This window comes from Mus musculus, chromosome 7, assembly GCF_000001635.26.
Source record: "Mus musculus strain C57BL/6J chromosome 7, GRCm38.p6 C57BL/6J".
In the NCBI taxonomy this organism is placed as follows: Eukaryota; Metazoa; Chordata; class Mammalia; order Rodentia; family Muridae; genus Mus; species Mus musculus.
Window position 1 is genome coordinate 83,148,040 of NC_000073.6, and position 26,066 is coordinate 83,174,105.

Consider the following 26,066-nt stretch of genomic DNA (forward strand, 5'->3'; position numbering starts at 1 on the left):
CCTGAAAACAAGAAGAAGGAAACAGCAATCACCTTCCACTACCTCAACTGTGCCACACAAGTAGCTGTATCTCGGACCCTTTTACTCAAGTAATAATATGGCTCACACCTTCCCTATCCAATCCTTTCACAAGTTCCTGCTTGTTTGCATCCACTGAACCTGCTAAGGCAAACGATGACCAAGTTTGTAAATGCCATTACTAATTGTAAAGTCGCAAGCCATTCTTAACCCTCTTGCTGTGTTTGGCACATATGAACACTCCCAACTTGACATTTCTTTCTTGTGGCTTTGCCATCACTAGTGGGTGGTTGAGACTGTGGCCTGGTTTCTTTTGTTTCAGCAAGCATGCATACCCCTTTTGAATGAGAGTGTGTATATGAAACGGTCTGCTCCAATTCTTTTCTGCTTTCCATTACTTTAACAAGCACTTGAGACAAACATCTTTAAAAAAGCGTAGACATCTGGTTCAGCTCCTGTTTCAGAGGTTTCAGCACTGATCATTTGGATTTGCTTTAGCCTGCAGCAGCACAGGCTGGGTGGTGTGGGGTAAATATGTTCTTCTCTCGGTAGACTTGGCTGTGATGTGTCTGTCTTCTTGTGTACCATGGACTCTGCCTCTGTGGACCAGAAAGTACTTGTTCAAAAACTTTGTCTCTGCTTGGTATGTATATATTTTTCTTCTTTTTCTCTAATAAATGTAATCTCTCTGCGTGCATAGAATTTATATCCTGCCAGGCACTGGCATTAATCTAGATATGAGCTAAAGGGCAGAGAGGGGTGATGTGTGTGGGTTATATGCAAAAGGATACAGCAATTCCCATAAGAGGCTTAAGCATCCCCTTGGGGCTTTGGGACCGATTTGTCATAGATACTGAAAAACTGACTATGATGTATTTCTTTGTTTTAAGAATTCTTTTTACACTTTTATATACTATTTAATTCTGTTTAGAAAATGTATTTAGAATGGCAAAAGGCACTTTCAGGCCTCTGTTTCTTCTTACAAGCATTTTTTAAAGCTTCCCTTTTCTCTTAAACACAATTATTCATTTATTGTATGTTGACAGGAGGAACACAGGCACACACATCAAAAGGACAAAGAAACTCATAGGAGTCAGTTCTCTCCTTCTACTATGTGGATTCTGAGGCTTGAACTCAGGTCATCAGGTTTGTCTGCAAGCCCCTTTATTCAGTTAGCCAGCTTGCTAGCCCTCTCTTCTTTTTGACTGTGTTTGTTTTGTTTTGTTTTGTTGTTATATTGGACTTCCTTATTTTGTACTTCATGTTTACTTTACTATTCATCCTTTTAAAAAAGATTATTTCTTTTATTTTCAGATTATAATTTTATCATTTACTCTCCCTTTTCCCTCTAAGACTTCCCACATGCCCTCCTTGATCTCTTTCAAATTTATGGCCTCTTTTTTATTTTTTTAATTAGATATTTTCTTTATTTAAATTTCAAATGTTATCCCCTTTCCTGGTTTCCCCTCCGATAACCCCCATCCCCTCTCCCTCCCCCCCTGCTCACCAACCCACCCATTCCTCATTCCTGGTCCTGGCATTCCCCTACACTGGGGCTTAGCGCCTTCACAGGACCAAGGGCCTCTCCTCTCATTAATGACTGACAAGGCCATCCTCTGCTACATATGCAGCTGGAGCAGTCGGTCCCTCCACATGTACTCTTTGGTTGGTGGTTTAATCCCAGGGAGCTCTGGGGTTACTGACTGGTTCATATTGTTGTTCCTCCTATAGGGCTGCAAACCCTTTCAGCTCCTTGGGTCCTTTCTCTAGCTCCTCCATTGGGGATCCTGTTCTCAGTCCAATGGTTGCCTGAGAACATCCACCTCTGTATTTGTCAGGTACTGGTAAAGCCTCTCAGGAGACAGCTGTATCAGGCTCCAGTCAGCAAGCTCTTGTTGGCATCCACAATAGTGTCTGGGTTTGGTGACTGTATATGGGATAGATCCCCAGGTGGGGGCAGTCTCTGGATATGGCCTCTTTTTTCATTAATTGTTATTGCATATACCTAAGTATATTATGTATTTCATTCTTAAATATAACCTTCTCAATCTGTATAATTTACTCGTGTGTATGATTTATGGCTGACCATTTTGTGTTATATAACCAATTCCCTGGAGAAGACTGTATCTCTCAGAAAGAATGCTCTTAGCATTCCTTAGTTGTATAGGATGGAGCCTAGAGGACTCCCTCATCCTGTACCCCATATACTTTGGCAGGTCTAGGTCTATTGCTGTTCATCTAATGTTTAGGTGGCTGTAGATTCTGACATTAGCAGGAGATACAGTCTCACAGCCAATTCCATGATTATTCTGTAATCATTCCACCTCCTTTATCTCAATGTTTCTTGAACTTTAGAAGCTGAGGTTGTTTTGTGGATGTATCCATTGGGATTGGGTTCTAAACACTGAATTTTTATTAGTTGTGGTTTTCTGTAATGGTCTCTGAATGTTGCAAAGAGAATTTTTCTTGATGAAAGGTGAGAGATATACTTCTCTGTGAGTATACAGACAAATGTTTAGAATGCAGTTAGGGATTATGTTTGTTTAATGAAATGTTAGAGTCTCCTCCAAGATCTGGATGTTCACTATGTTTCAGTCTTCTTAAGTGGGCTTTAATTTGAGACCTAACTGATCTGTATGCCAGCAAAGGTATGTGTGCCACTATTGCACCTGAGGGCTATGGCGCCACACTGGTCATTGTTGTGCTTCATAGATATCATAGCACTGTAGGAGTGTTGATTGCTTTTCTCCTACGGAAGCTTGCACGGTGCCTCATGGTAACATGAAAGCTAGTCCTCACAGAGGGGACTTTCATCTGTTCCAGCTCTGAAACCTCTGGGCCGCCATCTGACAGGCCATGCAACAGGGATTTATCTTGCACAATAGGAATTTACCTTACTTTCTTGTGGGGCAACTGAGGGCAAATATAATATAAATAAATATAATATAAAAATAACATAATATATTTTTATAATATAATATAAAAATAGTCTGTAATATTTTGAGAGTCTCCCAGACAACCCTGACCAACAACTGAAAAGTATGGCTTTTCATGTCTTGCATTCAGATTTTCGTTGCAGGGTCGTTGGCTCTTGGAGGGAGCATTGTCCACCCAGATGAGACAGCTTCATTTAAACTATATGCTTATTTATGCAGAGATTTATGTGCATTGTAGGTATTTTGGGGGGTAGATAGTTGATAGTATGATTCTTATGACTTTTATAGACATTCTTGCTGTTCTTTTGCCTTCCTCTCTCTTTCTTATGTATTTATCTCCCTTCTCCCTCCCTGATTGGGCCCCCCCCCCCTGTTTGTTCCATTTACTGATCAGATCATTTGTGCCCTGATGTTCTCTTATCTATCTCTACTTCACCACTACCTCTCCCCATCCTGACAACAGCCCATGCTTAATTCCCTAGTTTCTGCAGTTCTCCTAAAATATGTACTCACATCTGAAGGTCAGAAGTTAGGAGCACCCAAGGAGAGAGAACATGCAATATCATCTTTCTGGTCCTGGGTTACCCCAGGCAATATGGATTTTCTAGTTCTATTTATTTACTTGTGTATTTCCTGGCTTACTTTTTTATAGCCGAGAAGTATTCCGTAGTGTGTATGTATGTATAGCATTTCCATTATCCATTCATCTGAACATTTAAGTTGCTTCCATTTCTTAGCCATCATGAATAGAGCTGCAATGAACATGACTGAGCATGTAGATGTAGAGAAGGTTGTGGAGTCCTTTGAACATATTCCAAGGAGTGGCATAGCTTGGTCATATGGTATACTACTTGCAAGATTAGCATCTGCAGATATAAGGGAATTTTCTATTATTTATTATTGTTAAAATTAACATATTTTATAGAAAACAATGGGTTTTATTACATTGGGCATCTTCATTTACAATCAGGATAGTCACAGACTATCAAGAGTTCATCCCTCACTGCAGGAGAACAGACAGACTGGCCCCTTTAAACCCAACATATTGCCTGTCTACACCTGCATCTTCTAGAGGGTGAATTGGATCCTGGCCATCATCCCTAATTCTCACTCACAAAACTGATGAAAAGTTCATTCCAAGGTTTTTAAAATCACAACTCTTACTCTTGTCTGGACAAAATGTCTTTCAGATTCTGCTTTCAGTGATTGGAAAACACAGTCATCCACTCTAAGCTTGGCCCTGGCTGCCTGTTGGGTTGACCATATTGTCTGGTGTGACTTTCCTGCAGATTGCTCACTCACCCCCGCCATTCAGATTTTCATCAAGTGTCACTTCTTTGTAGAGATCTTTGCTGACCTTTCCCCTTTCATCTGGAACAGTAGTGTCTCATACCTTTAATCTGTCTCCTGACCATCTTGTAGGCTCCATGACACAGTACAGCCGTGGTCCATTGGATTTTCTATGTGTCTCCTTCAGGTTCCTGCAGAGGGCATTCCCTCAGCACACTTAGCTGAAGCATTGAGTACAAAACACAGGTCAGTTGACATATTATGCTGGCATATATCTTCTACCAGTTTTCTTCAGATGAGTCCTCTGGACAGGAGCCTCAATGTTCCCATCAACTGATGGCAGCATGAAAGCAACTTGGTGTTAGTCATATTTAGCTCTTCCATTGATGAAAACATGATGTTTATTCTATTTTTACTTGGGTTGCAAGTTTGGTCTTCATATCTCTAATTGTTAGGACTGGTTAGTCCCATTGCTCCATTGCTCTACTGTTCCTATAGTACAGCCACATCACCTAGTACATCCTGGTCACGATCACATTACCATAAATGAAATGCACTGGGCTAGGTGTCTGGGAACAGATGGAAAACAAACATGCAAACCTAACTGCAGTTAAACCAAAAAGTAGTCAGTTCAGGCCACCTGAGAACTTCTACCCAGCCACTGATAGAGAGGAGGCCTGCTCTCTCTTGTATCATTTGTCTTTCCTGGAAAAGAAAAGGAACATGCAGCCCTGTGTGGAACGTGCTCCTGGGGGATCCTGCTCTGTCTCTCAAGTGAAACTGATCGTCATTGGAGCCTCAGAAAACCTCACCACGGCCACCTCAGGAAACCTCACCACGCCCACCAGGCTGGCAGTGCCGATGGCTTCTCCTGGGAGAAATGTTTGTTGAGACTCACTCCTGGAAAGTGATTTTATTTATTTTCTTCTCAAAGGTGGATGGAAGTCAATTATGGAAACTTCGGAGGAAATGTGGAAAATTATCCGAAAGAAAGCAATTCTGTGTACTTCCTTTGGGGAGAGATATTTCCTTCCCCAGCATTTATTGAAAAGCCATCAATATTAATGCGTATTTTCTCGGAGCTCTGAGACATTCAGGGCACTTTTCAACTTTTGTTTTTTCAAACCTTATAGACTTCCTCTCCCAGCTTTTGATTTGGAAACTAAATTTTCATTTATATTGCAGAACTCTGTTATGAACCTTGTGGGATTCTTTAATAGAAAAAGTGAAATGAAGACATGTTGGTTCATATGAAGTAGGAATTGTCCTCAGGGAAATTTCTCTTATATGGACCAATAGATGGTAGACTCAGACTCATTCTTCCCAGGCATGCAAACTGCACTCAACTAGTCAAATCTTCAGCATATGATACGTCTATTTAGTTCAATTATTCTTTATTCTACTCCTTTCTTCTGTCCTCCTGTTTCTCTCTTCTCCCTTTCTTACTTATATGCATATGCTTGTGTGTGTGTGTGTGTGTGTGTGTGTGTGTGTGTGTGTGTGTGTATGTGTGTAAGTTAGCCAACAATTGTTAATGGAGTTTAATAAACTCTATTAGTTATTAATATGACTGCCATCCCCTGATGACCTATGTTATTTGTGTTCTAGTCCTATGGATTATTTAATCAGTTCTTGCACAAATGCTGAGAGATTACCCCTAATCTATATCTCTGTTCACTAGACTGTTAATTCCCAGCTGCATTCCCTAAGTATTTGCTGTTGAAATCTCACCGGGTCTTTTCTGCTCCAGCAGTCTGTCCTGGAGGACATTTCCCTCCTGCACCTGCTCCTGGTCCATCACATCTAATGGAGACCTCCTGTTCTCTCTGTCTTCCTCCTCCTTTCCTCTCCTCCCCTCTCCTCCTTCCTCTTGGTCTCTACCTGTGGCTCCAAGCCTTGTAACTAAAATTCCACCTCTTCTATTCTCCCCAGAAATTGTCTGTAGCCCCTTTAATTTAAGCAATAGCTGTAAGTTGGGGAGATACATGAGGATCTGTGGGTAAGGGGGCAGCCAGATCTTGGGGGCCAGTATTTAGCATTTGAATACATAGCAGCCTCAGACCAACCCCCAACAGATAACCTCTGTGTTCCCAAGACAAGGTCTTTCATTGGCCAGTGGCTTTCAGATTCAGCTAGGGTGACTGGTCAGCAAGCAGCAAGTTTCAGGAACCCTACCCCCCAGCCCCATCCTCACCTCCCCAGTGCTGGTCCACACACTTGCTTTTTTTTTTTTTGGCATGAGTTTAGGGTTGAACTCAAGTTGCTATACATGAACTCAAATACATGACTTTGGCCCTCCCAGTCCCAGGGAAGGGGTAGCAAAAGAGGTAGCAAAATCCTCTGCGCCCGTCATCTTCTACCATGATATGATGTGATACATAGCACCGTGCCCTGAGAATGTCCCTGTGAGTAATTAGCTACTCCATTTGTGGGAATTTGGGGCTTTATTGCTTTTTTTTTTTTTTTTGTATTTTGTATTTTGAGCCTAGCCTTCTTAAGAATAGAATATACCATGGCTTTAAAAATTCACAGAAAGTTCACAGAAAGACTTGTGCCATGAAGTCTGTAGTATTTACAATGCCACTAATCTGGAAAGTCCCCAAATGTCCTCAACATTAGAATGGACAGGTGGTATAGTCATAGAAGAAAACAAATACCACACAATCACAAAATAAACAAACTTTAGGTAAGTTTCAGACGACAATATGAACACAGAGAGACATTGTTGGGCTAAAGATATGGCGCAGGAAAGAGTAGGGATAGCTGCCAAGTGGTACAGAACCTTGACTTACAATTGTTCACCTTTGGCAATGATAAGAACGTGGTGCCCATTTAGCAGACCTTTCACTTCCAGGCTCTCAATAGCTAATCAGATTCTCTGTCTTGAATCCAGGCAGCAGCCGCCACAGCTTCCAGCCAGCCACACAGTTGGGAGACAATGAACCAACAGACTCTACAAGGTAGGTGTTGCTGTGCTAGGATGTTTGGTAGACTGGGGGAGCTCAAGGCCTTCTGGTGCATGATATTTGTAGCTTATATTGGTTTGGGTGAGGTGTAACCCCATTGTAAGTTGAAAAGCAACTGTAATCACTGTGTGATTCAGTTTATGTGTGGTTGAGGGTCTCACAAGACTCACCTGGGGTATAAGAGTTCAAGATCATAATAACTTCATAGGACCACAACCTAGAAGGGATGGATATGCCCTTTGTGCCCTTTGCGAGTCAGAACCTTATTCTATGAAGAGATTCAGTCTGTGATAGCTCTAAGCTGTACACTGACAATTTATAAAGTTTCCTGTCCAGTGACAATAGTTTGATATGAAGTAAAAAAAAAAATTTCATCTAAAGCAATACAAGAAGTATTTATTTCAAAACAGATCCTGGTGGGCACCTGCTGTGGTTTGCATCTGAAACCCCTAATAGGCTCGTGCTTTGATGCTTGTTCCCCAGCTGGTGGCAGGAATTGGAAGGTGGTGGAACCTTTGAAAGATGGTGGCAGCAGAGCAAGAAGAACAAAACCCTTGAAGATCTGGACAGGTCTCTGCTGCCTGACCCACCAGAATGGGAACGGCTTCTACCACCCAGCCCTGTGGCCGTGAAATCTGACCTCCTGCTCTTCCTCCCCTGTCACAATGGATGAAACCAAGAACCAGAGTGAGTCTTTCCTCACTTAGATTCTGGCAAAGTAAACAATAAGCAAAGTCGATACCAGAAAAGCGGGGTTGAAGTTCTTGGGACTTTATTAGAGGTTTTCTGGGGGGGTGGGGGGTGGGGGAGGAGGTTTAACATGTTTGAAGATAGAGTAGGATAGAGAATCCCCAGAAAGCTGTGAGCATAGCTCAGAGAGTGATTCTAGACAGAGTTGAGGAGACCAGAACACTGATAGAAATACCATTTGGTAGAGCTGAAGGGATGGCTCAGCTGAGAGCACTTGGTACTCTTTCAGACAACCTGAGTTAATTCTCAACACTCATAACAGGCAGCAAATGACCACCCTTATTTATAGTTCCACACTATGCAAGACCCTCTCCCAGTCTCTGTGGATACCCATAGAAATGTGGCATGCACACATGTGCACTAAAATACAAATAATAACTTTAAAAAATAAATATCGTTGGTAAGGTTCCTGCTGAAGAGCTTTCAGATAGAGGCGAGCACTCTGTCAAAAATTAGACCAGGGGGCATTCATGTTATATTGTGGCAAAAATTATACTTTCCTCTTGTTCTAGAAATTTGAGTGAACCCAAGTCAAAAGTGAGTAGACTGACTTATTTGATAGAACAAATGTCAAGCTATTCAAGCGTATTCACTGCATTCAAGCAGTAGCATGGTCATTGCTTCTGGCTTTGGCCAGGTTTACAGTGCAAATTGGTAGTAAAAAGCAAAATACATAAATTTTTAAAAAATGGACCTTAGGAAGAAAAGAAATATGCATAAGTTTAAAAACAAAGAAGCTGTAGTTGATGAAGAGATTAGTTCCACTAAAAAAGACCTGCTTGCTTTACACTGGGGCACTGGTGGGGCACATGAGCTACCCTCTCTCTCTCTCTCTCTCTCTCTGTAAGTTCTGTAACAGAAAACTTAATACTCATTTAAAAGATTTTCTTTGAAAAAGACAGGAGTCTAGCATAGCTGTCCTCTGAGAGGCTCCACACAGCAGCTGATTTATATGGAAGCAGAGACCCGCAGCAAAACATAAGAGCCTGGGGACTCTTATGGAAGAGTTGGGGGAAGGATTGTGTGCCCCAAAGGAGATAGGAACTCCACAGGGCGACCAAGAGAGCCAACTAACCTGGACTTTTGGGGCCCTAAGGGACTGAGTCCACCAACCAAAGAGCATACACTGACTGGACCTAGGCCCCCTGCACAGATGTAGCAGATAGAGAGAGCTTGGTCTTCTTGAGGGTCCTGAACAACTGGAGTGGGGCTATCCCAAAGACAGTTGCCTATTTGTAGGATGTGTTTTTCTGCTGGGCTGCCTTGTCTGGCTTCAGTGGGAGAGGATGAGCCTAACTAGCCCTGCAGAGACTTCATGTGCCATGGTAGGGGCTTCACTCTCTCACTCTCTCTGAGGACAAGGGAAAAGGGAGGGGGTGACCAGGAAGAAGATCAGTGAGAGGGATATAAAGTGAATAAACAAAAATAACATACAAAGAAATTAAATAAAATAAATATAAGTGGCTAATGATTCTAAAAACAAACAAACAAACAAACAAACAAACGAACAAATAAACAAACGTCTAGCTTATGGTCCAAGGGAGAGCCACTCTATCTCAAGTCATTAGAACTTGGTGTTATCTACCTGGTGCTGGTTTTGGATGCATGCTGAATCCAAGAATCATGGGATCAAAATAGCCACCAAGATTCCAAAGAAAAGTGCTATGGAGCCAGGTGAGTGTAAGAGGGTCAGATTCCCTACTGGGAATTCCCTACTCTTACAGGGTGATGTGCATGGGAGAGCTTTGCTAAGATGTAGTGGAGATCTCAGGATGTTGAATGGCACAAATATGCAACATGTACTGAGGAAACCTGAAGGGAACTCGTAGATCTGGTTTCAGAGAAGGACTTTATGTCCTACACGTGGCAAGATCATAGGCATAGAGACGCCTAAGTTCAACGGAGTTTACATAATGACACTGTGTCCTGGATGCTGATCATTGAGCTACAGCATGGAAGGTCTATTCTGTTGTGGTGAGATATTTGCCTGCACTGCTTTGTGCTCCCAGAGAGTCCCATGCACACACCTGCCCAGGAGCTATCTCAGATCCACAAATGGAAAACTCACACACGCACACACACACTCAATTTTAAAAGACCTTCACAAATTCAAAGGCTGGGCACTTCTAAGCTTCCCATGGCTAGCATGCCCTTCTCTCCAGTACTTCTGAGTAAACACCTTCCAAATCTACCTTTAATTTTGCTGCCTAGTTACCTTCTGTGATGCCCATTGGTCTTGCTGCCCAAGACACTTCTGGGCTGCCCTTCTGTGGGCTACTTTCCCCTTCTGCCTATATTTTGGATGATATCTCCTGCAGCTCTGAGTCTGCTCCATCTGTCTCCCTCAAATATATTGATCTCTTCTCTCTCCTTGAGTCTTAGCCTATGCAACTCTAAGGTTCCTGCCCCATGCCCAGCCATTGGCTGCTGGCATCTTTATTGATAGATCAAAAACCAATTAGGGACAAGGACCTTCGGCATCTGGACATGCAAATTCAAAATATTATCACCAATCTCCAACATTACTCTGCTAGGTTTTGAGATCACTTTGATCCCATTTATTGTGTGACTTTCCTGGAGAGACATAAAGGAAATCTATTCACCCTGCTAGAGGGTAGACTGAGAGACCAGATACAGTATTCTATCCAAGTGCACCTTGGTGAAACGATATGTGTCTTGGGGTTACTTACAGGAGCAATAGTAATTTAGAGATATCTATCGCATGGGTAGGTCTCCTGAGTAATTTGCAGGTAGCAACCTCACTGAGAACTCTTACCCTAGTGCACTGTTTCCCTCCTCCAGAGTGGTGACTGGATGTAGCATGTAGTTTTTGCTACCCTGTTTTAAGCTCCAGGTGGATTGTGCTGCCAACCCTCACCCAGATTCACACACACACACACACACACACACACACACACCAGTTAACCTTAAAATGCCTTTGCTAACTCAATGACTGGGCACTGCTAACTTCCCCTGCTACCCAAGACATAATCGGATAGAGCGGTCATTGGCCACTTCAACCGAAAACTCACAAGGCTTATTGGCTTTAGTTCCATCCTCTACTGCCTCCTCCTTCTTCCCATCTCCCAATTCTCTCTGTGTGTATTTTCTAGTTCTATCCATTTGCCTAAGAACTTCATGAATTCATCATTTTTAGTAGCTGAGTAGTGCTCCATTGTGTAAATGTACCACATTTTCTGAATCCATTCCTCTGTTGAAGGACATCTGTGTTCTTTCCAGTTTCTGGATATTATAAGTACAGCTGCTTTGAACATAGTGGAACATGTGTCCTTATTACATGTTGGAGCATCTTCTGGGTATATGCCCAGTAATGTTATAGCTGGTTCTCAGGTAGTACTACGTCCAATTTTCTGAGGAACCACCAAACTGATTTCCAGAGTTGTTGAACCAATTTGCAATCCCACCAGCAATGGCGGAGTGTAGTAAATATCTTCCTGAGTGAGGTAGCCCAAACAAAAAGGAACACACATAGTATGCATTCACTGATAAGTGGATATTAGCCCCAAAGCTCCAAATAACCAGGATACAATTCACAGACCACATGAAGCTCAATAAGAAGGAAGACCAAAGTGTGGGTGGTTTGGTCCCTCTTAGAAGGAGAGCAAAATACTCACAGGAGCAAATATGGAGATAAAGTGTTGAAGAAAAGGCCACCCAGAGACTGTCCCACCTGGGGATTCATCCCATATATAGTTACCAAATCCAGACACTATTTTGGATGCTAAGAAGTACATGCTGAAAGGAGTCTGATATGACTGTCTCCTGAGAGACCCTGACAGAGCCTTACATATAGAGAGGTGGTTGTTCACAACTCGGGGTCCCCAATAGAAGAGTTAGAGAAAAGACTGAAGAAGTTGAAGGGGTTTGCAACCCCATAGGAAGAACAACAATATCAACCAACCCGAGCCCCCAGAACTTTCAGGGACTAATCCATCAACAAAGGAGTACACATGGCTCCAGCTGCATATGTAGCAGAGGATGGCCTTGTCATGCATCAATGGGAGGAGAGCTCCTTATCTGATGAAAGCTCAAAAAATGTCCCGGTGTAGGGGAATCAAGGGCAGAGAGGTGGGAGAGGGTGGGTGGGTGGTGGAACACCTTCATAGAAACAGGGGGAGGGAGGATGTAATAGGGTGTTTCCGGGAGGGAGGGAAACCGGGAAAGGGGATAACATTTGAAATGTAAATAAAGAAATTATCCAATTAAAAAAAAAGAACCAATTGGGGGAACAGGGCCTTAGCATCAGAACCACCGCCTACAATTGGAACCTTGAGGAGAGAGGAAGCCTTATTATTTGTGTCTCTCTCCATTACCTCCATGAAGGAATACAAGTCCTCACAGATGTCTTGATTGAAGACAGTCTGGTGAAGACCTTGGGAGAATCTCACAAGCCTCGTGAATCTCATGAGTCTTGTGAGCCACTCCCTCCCTCCCTGGGAAAATATTAATGGGCTTGATGTCTTGAGTGTCTTATACACATTTTAACAGCTGTGCAGCTTCAGAATAGTGATGATTGTGTCCAGTCTGGAGGGACCAGCTGGCTCCACACTTCCTTATATGCCTCCTTTCTTCCCTTTTGGAATGGAAAGGAGTGCTGTGTGCCACTGTATATTAGATTTATGTATTTTTGTTTACAGATGCATATAGATGAGTTTGGCTTGAATGTCTGAAGGGACTCTGAACTTTGGCCTGTTGAACAATATTATAATTGTTAAGAGTAAGGATATTTTTGAAGTTAGAGTAAATAGGTTTTGCATTATCAGATGATCATAATTACTGGGGGGTAGGGGCTGAATTATATTTTGAATCTGAAATGTCACCCATTGGCTCCTATTTTGGTCACTTATTCTCCGGCTGGTGGTGATACTATAGAAAATGTGGAACTTTCTGAAGTTGGTTGAAGCACGACACTAGGGAGATGCTTTTGAAGGTAACCTATAACCCCTGGTCCTGGCTCTTCTCTGGTTTCTTGTCTGTCACAATGTGAATAGATGCAACTATAGCACCACCATTATGGACAGAGCTGGTCTCTCTATAGTTTCCCTACCACTATGAACTGACACCTCCTGAAACCAGGAATCAAATGGAATCTTTCTTATGTTGTCTGGTATTTGATACAGAGTAGGAGAAAAGTAACATAATATCCAACAGTTTTCGACTTTGCTTCTCTGTCTCCACCTTCATCCTCTCCTCCAGAGCTGGTATCTGCCTTCCTTCTCCACTAAAAACAAGGAACACAACAATGCCTAGCCTAATAACATCTAGAGTTGGAAAATATCAGCTCCAGATTCTAGAACATTTCATCAGGGCCATTTGGTGTGGGTGCCTAGCTTTCTAAGTCTCACTGCTTTGGTGAGTCATTTTTTTCTGGAGCAAAGTGGAGACCTGCTTCTTCAAACCCACACACCCACCTCCCTTACTGAGCAGAAGCTGTGAATCCAGATGAAGGCCACAAAAGCAAAGCCTTTTCTTCCTCCAGGGAGCACTGTGTAAAAACACGTTATCTCCCCATGGAAGTTGGTGAGCTCCTTTCCCCTCCTCTTGTCATCAGTTCGCTGCACAGTGTCTGGAGTCAGAACTATCTGGCACACAGGACAGAGATCTTAATGACGTGAGGCCTCTTTCTTCCTCTGCAGAGGGAGGCTATTAGGGTATACCTTCCCAGAAATGGTGACCTACTGGACACAGTAAGCACTGAGGAGATGCCTGGCAGGTTCGGTGCTCGTAAATATCAGCATTGATTGTTTGGCAGACATCGTGAGCCTTCAGAGAGCATATACCTTCCGGTGAAACACCTCCGTGCTGCACAAAAGAACAGTGGCAACAGAGCAGCTTGGTCAGGGCACCTGACCTCTCTAGTCATTTCTGTAGGGAGATGAGGGCACAAGGCACATTTTTTCACCTGTTCTTCGCAGCAAACCCTGGAGACTCAGCTTTGTCTCTGAGTAGGAAATGACTTATGAAAATTGGAAAGACTTCAGGAACACACTTGGCACTGAGTGCCCAAAAGTGATTCCTAAGTACAGTCAGGGTTGCCAAGGTAGCGGCAGATCATGATTTTTTTACCTGATGGAGGTGACCCTACATTTATTCCTGAAGCTCCTGAAGGAGGTGACCCTATCTTCATTCCTGTAGATCCTGAGCCATTTGCCACCATGTAAGATTGTATTGTAGTTTCCCATGGACCTTCGTCATGGGGATGGTAATACTAGCAGCTGCCTCTGCTAGAGCTGCACTCCAGACAAATTTCCCACCTCTATTATGGAGTAGTATTCCAATCCCCCCTGGTAGTCTGGCTCTATCCCCTTCTCCCTTCCCCTGCTCACCAACCCACCCACTCCCACTTCCTGGCCCTGGCATTCCCCTACACTGGGGCTTAGAGCCTTCACAGGACCAAGGGCCTCTCCTCCCATTGATGACCAACTAGGCCATCCTCTGCTACATATGCAACTAGAGCCATGGGTCCTACCATGTGTATTCTTTGGTTGGTGGTTTAGTCCCTGGGAGCTCTGGGGGTACTGGCTAGTTCATATTGATGTTCCTCCTATGGGGCTGCAAACCCTGTCAGATCCTTGGGTCCTTTCTCTAGCTCCTTCATTGGGAACCCTCTGCTCCGTCCAATGGATGGCTGTGAGCATCCACTTCTGTATTTGCCAGGCCCTGGCAGAGTCTCTCATGCACAGCTATATCAGGCTCTTGTCAGCAAGCACTTATTGGCATCCACAATAGAGTCTGGGTTTGGTGATTGTGTATGGGATGAATCCCCAGGTAGGGCAGTCTCTGGATTTCCTTTCCTTCAGTCTCTGCTCCACAGTTTGTTTCCATAACTCCTAACTTGATATGCCAAGTTCTGTTGCTATGCTATCCCTGGGAGGCCTGAACTTTTTTTAAGGGACAGGAAAGAGGAGTGGATCTGGGGAGAAGGGAGTGGAGAGGAGGGACTGGAAGGAGAGGAGGGAGGGGAAACTGCTGTCAGGATGTAGTATATGAAAGAATTTTCACAATGCCCACTGAAAGGCCCACGGAGCCGGAGTGTGATGCCTATGGGTGATGGCAGCTGTGGTAGACATGCTCTCTCAGGAAGAAAGGACTGGCAGACAAGCAGACTGCTTTTTCTCAGACTTCTTTTTATCTGAGCTGCCTGCTGCCTGTCGGAAGATGCATCCCACACTGAAGGAGAACATTTCTGTTCTTGCTTCATTTCTGTTTCTGTGATAAAAGCACTGACCAAAAGGAGCAGAGGGAGGAAAGGGTTTATTGTATTTTACAGGCTATGGTTCATCACTGAGGGAAGTCTGGACAGGAGCTCAATAGGAACGCGAAGCAGAAAGCATGGAGGAATTCTGCACGCTGGCTCACTCAGAGGCTCATGCTTAACCAAGTTTTGTTGTTGTTGCTTGTTTGTGTTATATACAGTCTAGTGTTTCCTGCCTAGGGAATAGTGCTGCTCACAGTGGGCTGGGCCTTTCTATAGCAGTTACAATTAAAAGAATCTCCTGCAAAAATGCTCACAGACCAATCTGATCTTAGCAACCCCTTAAATGAGTCTTCCTTCTCAGAAGACTGTAGATTGTGTCAAGCTGACAGTTAAAGCTAACCAGGACATTTCCTGTCTCAGTCACTGTCTCATGGGTCAGTTCTCCCTGAGAACACCCTTGCAGACATACAGGTATGTTTTGCCAGTCCCATAACTCCTTTTAAAACCTCTGTGTGGTGTTTTGAATAGGAATGCTGCCCATAGGCTCATATATTTGAGTGCTTAGTTACTAGGGAGTGGAACTACTTGAGAAGAATTAGAAGAATTAGAAGGTTTGGCCTTATTGGAATGGGTGTGGCTTGGTCGGAGGAAATGTGTCACTGGGGGCTGAGCTTACAGGGTTAACAAAGCTCAACCCAAGCCCAGCATTTCTCTCTTGGTCTGGGGATCAGGATTTAGCTTTCCACCACTGCTCCAGCACGACTCATATTGCTATGATCCCACCATGATAATAATGGACTAAACCCCTGAAACTGTAAGCCAGCCTCCAAACAAATGCTTTCTGCTACGATTTGCCTTGGACATGGTTTCTCTTCACAGTAAGTAATCCTAACTAAGGCACTCTTAATCTAGTCAAATTAAAGGTTAAGTCCAGACATATGAGTCTACCAGACATTCAACCACATCTCCTATAGCATACTTAATTTCTAAATAAATACAGTTAGATAGCCATAATTTTATACAACACAGCACAATCATTTCATTTATAAAGGAATAATATAACATTAATATTATATATAATATTTTATAATTAATTATAATATTAATATAATTACATATATATTAATCCTTTCTCCAGAATAGGTAACAACCTCCCATAAGGATGCTTAAAAAATTTGAAATTGCATAACTTAAATATGACTATATAGAGCTAACAATAGTAAATGTCCATAACTCCATATTATATTGTACAGTAAACAAACAGGAAGGGAAAGAAAACATGGATAATAATAATATAATAATATAATATATATATATATATAATATATATATATATATATATATATATATATATATATATATATATTCACTTATATATAGTCTTAGCCACTGGAGGCTGGCTTACAGTTCCAGATGGTTAGTCCATTATCATCATGGTGGAAACTAGACAGACAGGTCAGTCACTGCAGCAGTAGCTGAGAGCTTTATTTCCTGATCAGCAGGAAACATTCAGATAGAGACAGGGATAGAGATGGAGATGGAGAGAGAGATGAGGGAGATGGAGAGGGAAAGGGAGAGGGAGAGGGGGAGGGAGAGGGAGAGGGAGAGGGAGAGGGAGAGGGAGAGGGAGAGGGAGAGGGAGAGGGAGAGGGAGGAGAACAAGAAAGAGAAAAAGAAAGACATAGACAGAGATAGAGATTGACAAAGAGAGATAGAAAGAGACAGAAAGAGACAGAAAGAGACAGGGTGGGACAGAAACTGGGCTTTTGAAACCTTAAAATCTATCCCCAGAGACACATTTCCTCCAATAAGGCCACACCTACTCTAACAAGGTCACACCTCCCAATTCTTCTAATTCCTTTTTTATTTTATTTTATTTTATTTTATTTTATTTTATTTTATTTATTTTTATTTATTTATTTATTTATTTATTTATTTATTTATTTATTTATTTATTTTTTGAGACAGGGTTTCTCTGTAGCTCTGGCTATCCTGGAATTCACTTTGTAGACCAGGCTGGCCTTGAATCTGCCTGCCTCTTCTTCCCAAGTGCTAGGATTAAAGGCATGTGCCACCATGCCCGGCTTCTAATCCCTTTTAAATAGTTCAACTCCCTTGTAACTAGGCATTCTACAATATGAGCTTATGGGAGTCATTCTCGTGATAACCACTACATATATATTACATTAATAAATATATGATATGTATTATGTATATATGTGATATGTATTAACAAAGCAGGAAAGGCACATTCACAACAATTACATTGCTTTTCTGAAACTGGCATATGGTCAGAGCTAATATTTACAGCTGATTTCTAGCCATTCTATACTCCCACTACCTTCAGCAGGTCTTCTTCTTTACCTGGAAAGGGAAAGGAAACCTTCATTCCTAAAGGACTTGAGCCATTTCTCATTCTGCCTGGATTATATTGTCATTTCCCATGGTCATAAACCATAGGGGTAAGAGGAGGTGCCCTGAGGGATTTCTTGTACTCCAGGCCCACTTTCCCTTGCCTCCACTGTACAACACCATTCCAGTTTTCCCTTGGAAGTCTAGATCAGTCACCCTGGTAACACTGTTACTGTTTTCTTAGCCTCTTGACTCAAGGGCAGGATGAGCTCAAAGTGGCTATAATTAAACCATCATGTTTCTATAAAAGCAGACAGGTTTGTACTGTTAAAACAGTGTAATTCATAACATATAGTGGTTTTGAATCTGAACTGAGGTGTTTGGGGCAGCATTTGCTGGTGCTGTGTGGCGTGATGGTGTGTGCATGTTGTGTGTTAAGAGTTAGCACCATAGCCAAGTAGTACAATGCAACCCAGATAGACACAGCCAGAGATATCTCAGATTTATTATACACTTGCTTCTGAGTTAACTCTTTTTTTTCTCTTTTTTTATTAGGTATTTTCCTCATTTACATTTCCAATGCTACCCCAAAAGTCCCCCATACCCAACCCCCCAATCCCCTACCCACCCACTCCCCCTTTTTGGCCCTGGCATTCTCCTGTACTGGGGCATATAAAGTTTGCAAGTCCAAAGGGTCTCTCTTTCCAGTGATGGCTGACTAGGCCATCTTTTGATACATATGCAGCTAGAGACAAGAGCTCCCGGGTACTGGTTAGTTCATATTGTTGTTCCACATATAGGGTTGCAGTTCCCTTTAGCTCCCTGGGTACTTTCTCTAGCTCCTCCATTGGAGGCCATTTGACCCATCCAATAGCTGACTGTGAGCATCCACTTCTGTGTTTGCTAGGCCCCGGCATAGTCTCACAAGAGATAGCTATATCTGGGTCCTTTCAGCAAAATCTTGCTAGTGTATGCAATGGTGTCAGCCTTTTGGAAGCTGATTATGGGATGGATCCCTGGATATGGCAATCACTAGATGGTCCATCCTTTCATCACAGCTCCAAATTTTGTCTCTGTAACTCCTTCCATGAGTGTTTTGTTCCCATTTCTAAGAAGGGGCAAAGTGTCCACACTTTGGTCTTCGTTCTTCTTGAGTTTCAAGCATTTAGCAAATTGTATCTTATATCTTGGGTATCCTAAGTTTCTGGGCTAATATCCACTTATCAGTGAGTACATATTGTGCGAGTTCCTTTGTGATTGGGTTACCTCTCTCAGGATGATGCCCTCCAGGTCCATCCATTTGCTTAGGAATTTCATAAATTCATTCTTTTTAATAGCTGAGTAGTACTCCATTGTGTAAATGTACCACATTTTCTGTATCCATTCCTCTGTTGAGGGGCATCTGGGTTCTTTCCAGCTTCTGGCTATTATAAATAAGGCTGCTATGAACATAGTGGAGCATGTGTCCTTCTTACCAGTTGGGGCATCTTCTGGATATATGCCCAGGAGAGGTATTGCGGGATCCTCCGGTAGTACTATGTCCAATTTTCTGAGGAACCACCAGACTGATTTCCAGAGTGGTTGTACAAGCCTGCAATCCCACCAACAATGGAGGAGTGTTCCTCTTTCTCCACATCCTCACCAGCATCTGCTGTTACCTGAATTTTTGATCTTAGCCATTCTGACTGGTGTGAGGTGGAATCTCAGGGTTGTTTTGATTTGCATTTCCCTGATGATTAAGGATATTGAACATTTTTTCAGGTGCTTCTCTGCCATTCGGTATTCCTCACATGAGAATTCTTCGTTCAGCTCTGAGCCCCATTTTTAATGGGGTTCTTTGATTTTCTGGAGTCCACCTTCTTGAGTTCTTTATATATATTGGATATTAGTCCCCTATCCAATTTGGGATAAGTAAAGATCCTTTCCCAATCTGTTGGTGGTCTTTTTGTCTTATTGACAGTGTCTTTTGCCTTGCAGAAGCTTTGCAATTTTATGAGGTCCCATTTATCGATTCTTGATCTTACAGCACAAGCCATTGCTGTTCTATTCAGGAATTTTTCCCCTGTACCCATATCTTCGAGGCTTTTCCCTATTTTATCCTCTATAAGTTTCAGTGTCTCTGGTTTTATGTGGAGCTCCTTAATCCACTTAGATTTAACCTTAGTACAAGGAGATAGGAATGGATTAATTCGCATTCTTCTACATGATAACTGCCACTTGTGCCAGCACCATTTGTTGAAAATGCTGTCTTTTTTCCACTGGATGGTTTTAGCTCCCTTGTCAAAGATCAAGTGACCATAGGTGTGTGGGTTCATCTCTGGGTCTTCAATTTTGTTCCATTGGTCTACTTGTCTGCCACTATACCACTACCATGCAGTTTTTATCACAATTGCTCTGTAGTACAGCTTTAGGTCAGGCAAGGTGATTCCACCAGAGGTTCTTTTATCCTTGGAAGAGTTTTTGCTATCCTTGGTTTTTTGTTATTCCAGATGAATCTGCCGATTGCCCTTTCTAATTCGTTGCAGAATTGAGTTGGAATTTTGATGGGGATTGCATTGAATCTGTAGATTGCTTTTGGCAAGATAGCCATTTTTACTATATTGATCCTGCCAATCCATGAGCATGGGAGATCTTTCCATCTTCTGAGATCTTCTTTAATTTCTTTCTTCAGAGACTTGAAGTTCTTATCATACAGATCTTTCACTTCCTTAGTTAGAGTCACGCCAAAGTATTTTATATTATTTGTGACTATTGAGAAGGGTGTTGTTTCCCTAATTTCTTTCTCAGCCTGTTTATCCTTTGTGTACAGAAAGGCCATTGACTTGTTTGAGTTAATTTTATATCCAGCTACTTCACTGAAGCTGTTTATCAGGCTTAGGAGTTCTCTGGTGGAATTTTTAGGGTCACTTTATATATACTATCATATCATCTGCAAATAGTGATATTTTGACTTCATCTTTTCCAATTTGTATCCCCTTGATCTCCTTTTGGTGTCAAATTGCTCTGGCTAGGACTTCAAGTACAATGTTGAATAGGTAGGGAGAGAGTGGACAGCCTTGTCTAGTCCCTGATTTTAGTGGGATTGCTCCCAGCTTCTCACCATTTACTTTGACGTTGGCTACTGCTTTGCTGTAGATTGCTTTTATCATGTTTAGGTATGGGCCTTGAATTCCTGATCTTTCAAAGACTTTTATCATGATTTTGTCAAATGCTTTCTCAGCATCTAACAAGATGATCATGTGGTTTTTGTCTTTGTTTGTTTATATACTGGATTATGTTGATGGATTTCCGTATATTGAACCATCCCTGCATCCCTGGGATGAAACCTACTTGGTCAGGATGGATGATTGTTTTGATGTGTTCTTGGATTCAGTTAACAAGAACTTTATTGAGGATTTTTACATCGATATTCATAAGGGAAATTGGTCTGAAGTTCTCTATCTTTGTTGGGTCTTTTTGTGGTTTAGGTAACAGAGTAATTGTGGCTTCATAGAATGAGTTGGGTAGAGTACCTTCTGTTTCTATTTTGTGGAAAAGTTTGTCAAGAATTGGGATTAGATCTTCTTTGAAGGTCTGATAGAACTCTGCACTAAACCCATAGGGTCCTGTGCTTTTATTGGTTGGGAGACTATTAATGACTGCTTCTATTTCTTTAGGGAATATAGGACTGTTTAGATTATTAACCTAATCTTGATTTAACTTTGGTACCTGGTATCTGTCTAGAAAGTTGTCCATTTCATCCAGGTTTTCCAGTTTTGTTGAGTATAGCCTTTTGTAGAAGGATCTGATGGTGTTATGGATTTCTTCAGGATCTGTTGTTATGTTTCCCTTTTCATTTCTGATTTTGTTAATTAGGATGCTTTCCCTGTGCCCTCTAGTGAGTCTGGCTAAGGGCTTATCTATCTTGTTGATTTTCTCAAAGAACCAGCTCCTCGATTGGTTGATTCTTTGAATAGTTCTTCTTGTTTCCACTTGTTTGATTTTGCCCCTGAGTTTGATTATTTTCTGCCTTCTACTCCTCTTGCGTGAATTTTCTTCCTTTTGTTCTAGAGCTTTTAGGCGTGTTGTCAAGCTGCTAATGTGTGCACTCTCTAGTTTCTTTTTGGAGGCACTCAGAGCTATGAGTTTTCCTCTTAGAAATGCTTTCATTGTGTCACATAAGTTTGGGTATGTTGTGGCTTCATTTTCATTAAAATCCAAAAAGTCCTTCATTTCTTTCTTTATTCCTTCCTTGACCGAGGTATCATTGAGAAGTGTTGTTCAGTTCCCATGTGAATGTTGGCTTTCTATTATTTATTTTGTTATTGAAGATCAGCCTTAGTCCATGGTGATCTGATAGGATGCATGGGACAATTTCAATATTTTTGTATATGTTGAGGCTTGTTTTGTGACCAATTAAGTGGTCAATTTTGGAGAAGGTACCATGAGGTGCTGAGAAGAAGGTATATCATTTTGTTTTAGGATAAAATGTTCTGTAGATGTCTGTTAAGTCCATTTGTTTCATCACTTCTGTTAGTTTCACTGTGTCCCTGTATAGTTTCTGTTTCCATGATCTGTTCATTGGTGAAAGTGGTGTGTTGAAGTCTCCCACTATTATTGTGTGAGGTGCAATGTGTGCTTTGAGCTTTACTAAAGTGTCTTTAATGAATGTGGCTGCCCTTGTATTTGGAGCATAGATATTCAGAATTGAGAGTTCCTCTTGGAAGATTTTACCTTTGATGAGTATGAAGTGCCCCTCCTTGTCTTTTTTGATTACTTTGGGTTGGAAGTCGATTTTGTTAGATATTAGAATGGCTACTCCAGCTTGTTTCTTCAGACCATTTGCTTGGAAAATTGTTTTCCAGCCTTTCATTCTGAGGTAGTGTCTTTTTCTCTGAGATGAGTTTCCTGTAGGCAGCAAAATGTTGGGTCTTGTTTGTGTAGCCATTTTGTTAGTCTATATCTTCTTATTGGGGAGTTGAGTCCATTGATATTAAGAGATATTAAGGAAAAGTAATTGTTGCTTCCTGTCATTTTTGTTGTTAAAGTTGGCATTCTGTTCTTGTGGCTGTCTTCTTTTTGGTTTGTTGAGGGATTATCTTCTCGCTTTTTCTAGGGTGTGGTTTCTGTCCTTGTATTGTTTTTTTTTTCTGTTATTATCCTTTGAAGGGCTGGATTCGTGGAAAGATAATGTGTGAATTTGGTTTTGTCGTGGAATAGTTTGGTTTCTCCATCGATGGTAATTGAGAGTTTGGCTGGTTATAGTAGTCTGGGCTGGAATTTGTGTTCTCTTAGTGTCTGTATAACATTTGTCCAGGCTCTTCTGGCTTTCATAGTCTCTGGTGAAAAATCTGGTGTAATTCTGATAGGCTTGCCTTTATATATTACTTGACTTTGCCTTTATATAATTACTTTATATATTACTTTTTCCCTTACTGCTTTTAGTATTTTATCTTTATTTAGTGCATTTGTTATTCTGATTATTATGTGTTGGGAGGAATTTCTTTTCTGGTCCAGTCTATTTGGAGTTCTGTAGGCTTCTTGTATGTTCATGGGCATCTCTTTCTTTAGATTTGGGAAGTTTTCTTCTATAATTTTGTTGAAGATATTTGCTGGTCCTTTGAGTTGAAAATCTTCATTCTCATCCACTCCTATTATTCGTAGGTTTGGTCTTCTCATTGTGTCCTGGATGTTTTGAGTTAGGATCTTTTTGCATTTTGCATTTTCTTTGATTGTTGTGCTGATGTTCTCTATGGAATCTTCTGCATCTGAGATTCTCTCTTCCATCTCTTGTATTCTGTTGCTGATGCTCACATCTATGGTTCCAGATTTCTTTCCTAGGGTTTCTATCTCCAGCGTTGCCTCACTTTGGGTTTTCTTTATTGTGTCTACTTCCCTTTTTAGGTCTTGGATACTTTTATTCAATTCCATCACTTGTTTGGTTGTGTTTTCCTGCAATTCTTTAAGTGATTTTTGTGCTTCCTCTTTAATGTCTTCTACCTGATTGGTTGTGTTTTCCTGCAATTCTTTAAGGGATTTTCGTACTTCCTCTTTAATGTCTTCTACCTGTTTAGCAGTGTTTTCCTGTATTTCTTTAAGTAAGTTATTTAAGTCCTTCTTGATGTCCTCTACCATCATCATGAGATATACTTTTAAATCCAGGTCTAGCTTTTCGGGTATGTTGGGGTGACCTGGACTGGGCGAAGTGGGAGTGCTGGGTTCTGATGATGGTGAGTGGTCCTGGTTTTTGTTAGTAAGATTCTTACGTTTACCTTTCGCCATCTGGTAATCTCTGGCGTTAGTTGTTATAGTTGTCTCTGTTTAGAGATTGTTCCTCTGGTGATTTTGTTACCCTCTATCAGCAGACCTGGGAGACTAGATCTCTCCTCTGAGTTTCAGTGGTCAGAGTCCCGGAACCAAGGTGGCTTCGGTGGAAACTGAGGCAGAAGCCTCCCGGGCCGGGTGGACACCTGTCCTCTGGCCAGGAAGGTGGCTGGTTGTCTGCAGGCAAGCTCTCCTCTTTCAGGGAAGGTGCACAGTTATCTGGTGTTTGGACCTCCTCCTGGACGAAGATGAAGGCCCAAAATAGGATCTTTCCCAGAAGCTGTGTTGCTTTGGCCTATGACAGAAGCTGTTGTTTCAGTAGTCCACACTCTCACCTGTGTAGTCTACTTTCCTAGGAGTCCTGGAACCAAGATGGCTCCCGCAGATCCTGAGGCAAAGGCCTCCCAGGCTGGGTGGACACCTGTCCTCTGGCTAGGAAGGTGGCCGGATGTCTGGAGCCCGAAAATGGTGCTACCCCAGAAGCTCTGTGGCTCTCGCCTGTCCCAGAAGCTGCTAGCCTCTGTAGTCCACACTCTCACCTGTCCTGAGTTAACTCTTAGTGGATGCATGCTTAGAAACCTATTGTTGAAAAATTTTATGACTGCCTGTGCATTCAGTTATGTGATCCCACACAGGGTCATATGCCACAGTTAGTTTGAGGAACAAAACCAATAATATATGTTATACAAAGGGACTGTTGACTCGGATTATATGATAAAGGCTGGATAATTTAATAGTAGCCATTTGCATGGTAGAGAACACAGTCAGGTGCCTATTGTGGTTCAGTCCCCTTCAGGCTCATATGTTTGAACACTTACTTGATCCCCAGCTGGTGCTACTGTTTGGAGAAAGTGTAGAACCTTTGAGATGTATGGTCCAGCTAGCAGAAGTGGATGTCTGGTATTGGACCTAAAAAAAATTGTACTCACTTCTGAGATTCCAGCCAAAGTTAGTGCCACATGAGAAGTGGCTGATACCTGCTCTTGTGGCCACAGGCTGCCCCACTCTATCCATGGTGCCTTCTCTGCCATGAGGCCAATTCGGTTCTTAGGCTGCTTGTGTTGGGTATTGGCACAGTAAGAAGGAAACCTCATATAGGGAGTCTGGTGCTGGATGCTTGAAGAGTTCAAGGGAGTCACTGATACCGAGTCCCCTTTGAAAAACTGAAGCATCTGGGATATATCAGTGGGCAATGACAGCCTGAGGGACAACCTCCCTCAGGAAAAAAAGAGGCTTACAGGTAAGGTTGCTGCCTTCCTCACACTTCTTTGTAATGTGCCAGACCCATTAGTGGTAAGTTCTCTCTCTCCTCTCAATGTCATTCCTCTGTACTAATGCCCTAGACGTTGCCCAATTGGACCATGTTGACAACTAGGACTAATCATCACCACCTCAACTGCAGTCTCATTGTTCTCAAAGCAAAACTGTGACTTTTCCATCTCTGTTCCTCCTCTCTTCCTCTTCTCCTCCTTCTGAGCCCAGCACTATGGACACCACCATTGCCCAAGAATGTTATTCCCTTCAGCCGCTCTGGATGTTATCTCTCCACTGCTGCATGTAATGCATTCATTTTCACATCCTTACTGCTCCCCTCACAGCCAGAGCTCTCCCTGACTTGGTGTTCTGTGAGAAAAGAAGCTAGCTATCTTCACCGTATCCCAAAGACAACCACAGAAGACAGCTCAGAGAGTTCAATCATTACCGGTCAGGTCACGTCATCTCCGGAGATCACTTCTTCATTTGAAAAATAAGGGTGTGGTGTGACAATAGACAAGAGCAGAAACATCTGGAGATGATGCTCTGTGTGAAAATGCTCTATGCAGCAGGAAGCATGAAGAGTCATGACAGAGGGTGATGAGTTTACCATCCACATGCATTCCTGCATGCATATGTGAGTGTGTGCATGCATGCATGTGCATATATGCTTGCAGTGTGCTTGTTTTGCAGGCCTGGATGACTCACCAAGGGTGAAATGAACCTAACGTAGGAAGAAGTGAATGGTGGCTTAAACATGCATGGCTAGGGTGCAGTTTGTCTACCAGGCCTCCATCTAGATATTTCTTTGGAGCTACCCTCAGTGTTCCTTGATTTTTTTTGGTTGGGAAGTTAGTACTCAGACATCTGACTTTTGTTGCATCATAGTCAGTTAGATAGAGGGTCTATGAGCAAGTAAATATGTTTTTTTCTAGCTTAGCATATTCAGTAAGCCTTTCTAGCTGGATGATTTGGCAG

General features: G+C 42.2%; 1 protein-coding gene across 2 annotated transcripts in view; it reads left to right on the forward strand.

Annotated features, from left to right (window-relative positions):
• Positions 1-423: 423 nt before the first annotated feature.
• The window catches only part of A530021J07Rik (Riken cDNA A530021J07 gene), a 30,976-nt gene continuing 5,333 nt past the window's right edge, over positions 424-26,066 (forward strand). Inside the window, exons 1-4 of one of the 2 annotated variants that reach the window (XM_030242695.1) lie at positions 424-661; positions 1,065-1,164; positions 7,138-7,204; positions 7,694-7,897. In XM_030242695.1, the coding sequence (XP_030098555.1) occupies positions 605-661; positions 1,065-1,164; positions 7,138-7,204; positions 7,694-7,883 (414 nt within the window). In that variant the 5' untranslated portion in view covers positions 424-604 and the 3' untranslated portion in view covers positions 7,884-7,897. The remainder of the gene's footprint in view (positions 662-1,064; positions 1,165-7,137; positions 7,205-7,693; positions 7,898-26,066) is intronic. The other variant, NM_177895.3, reaches the window with a different exon arrangement.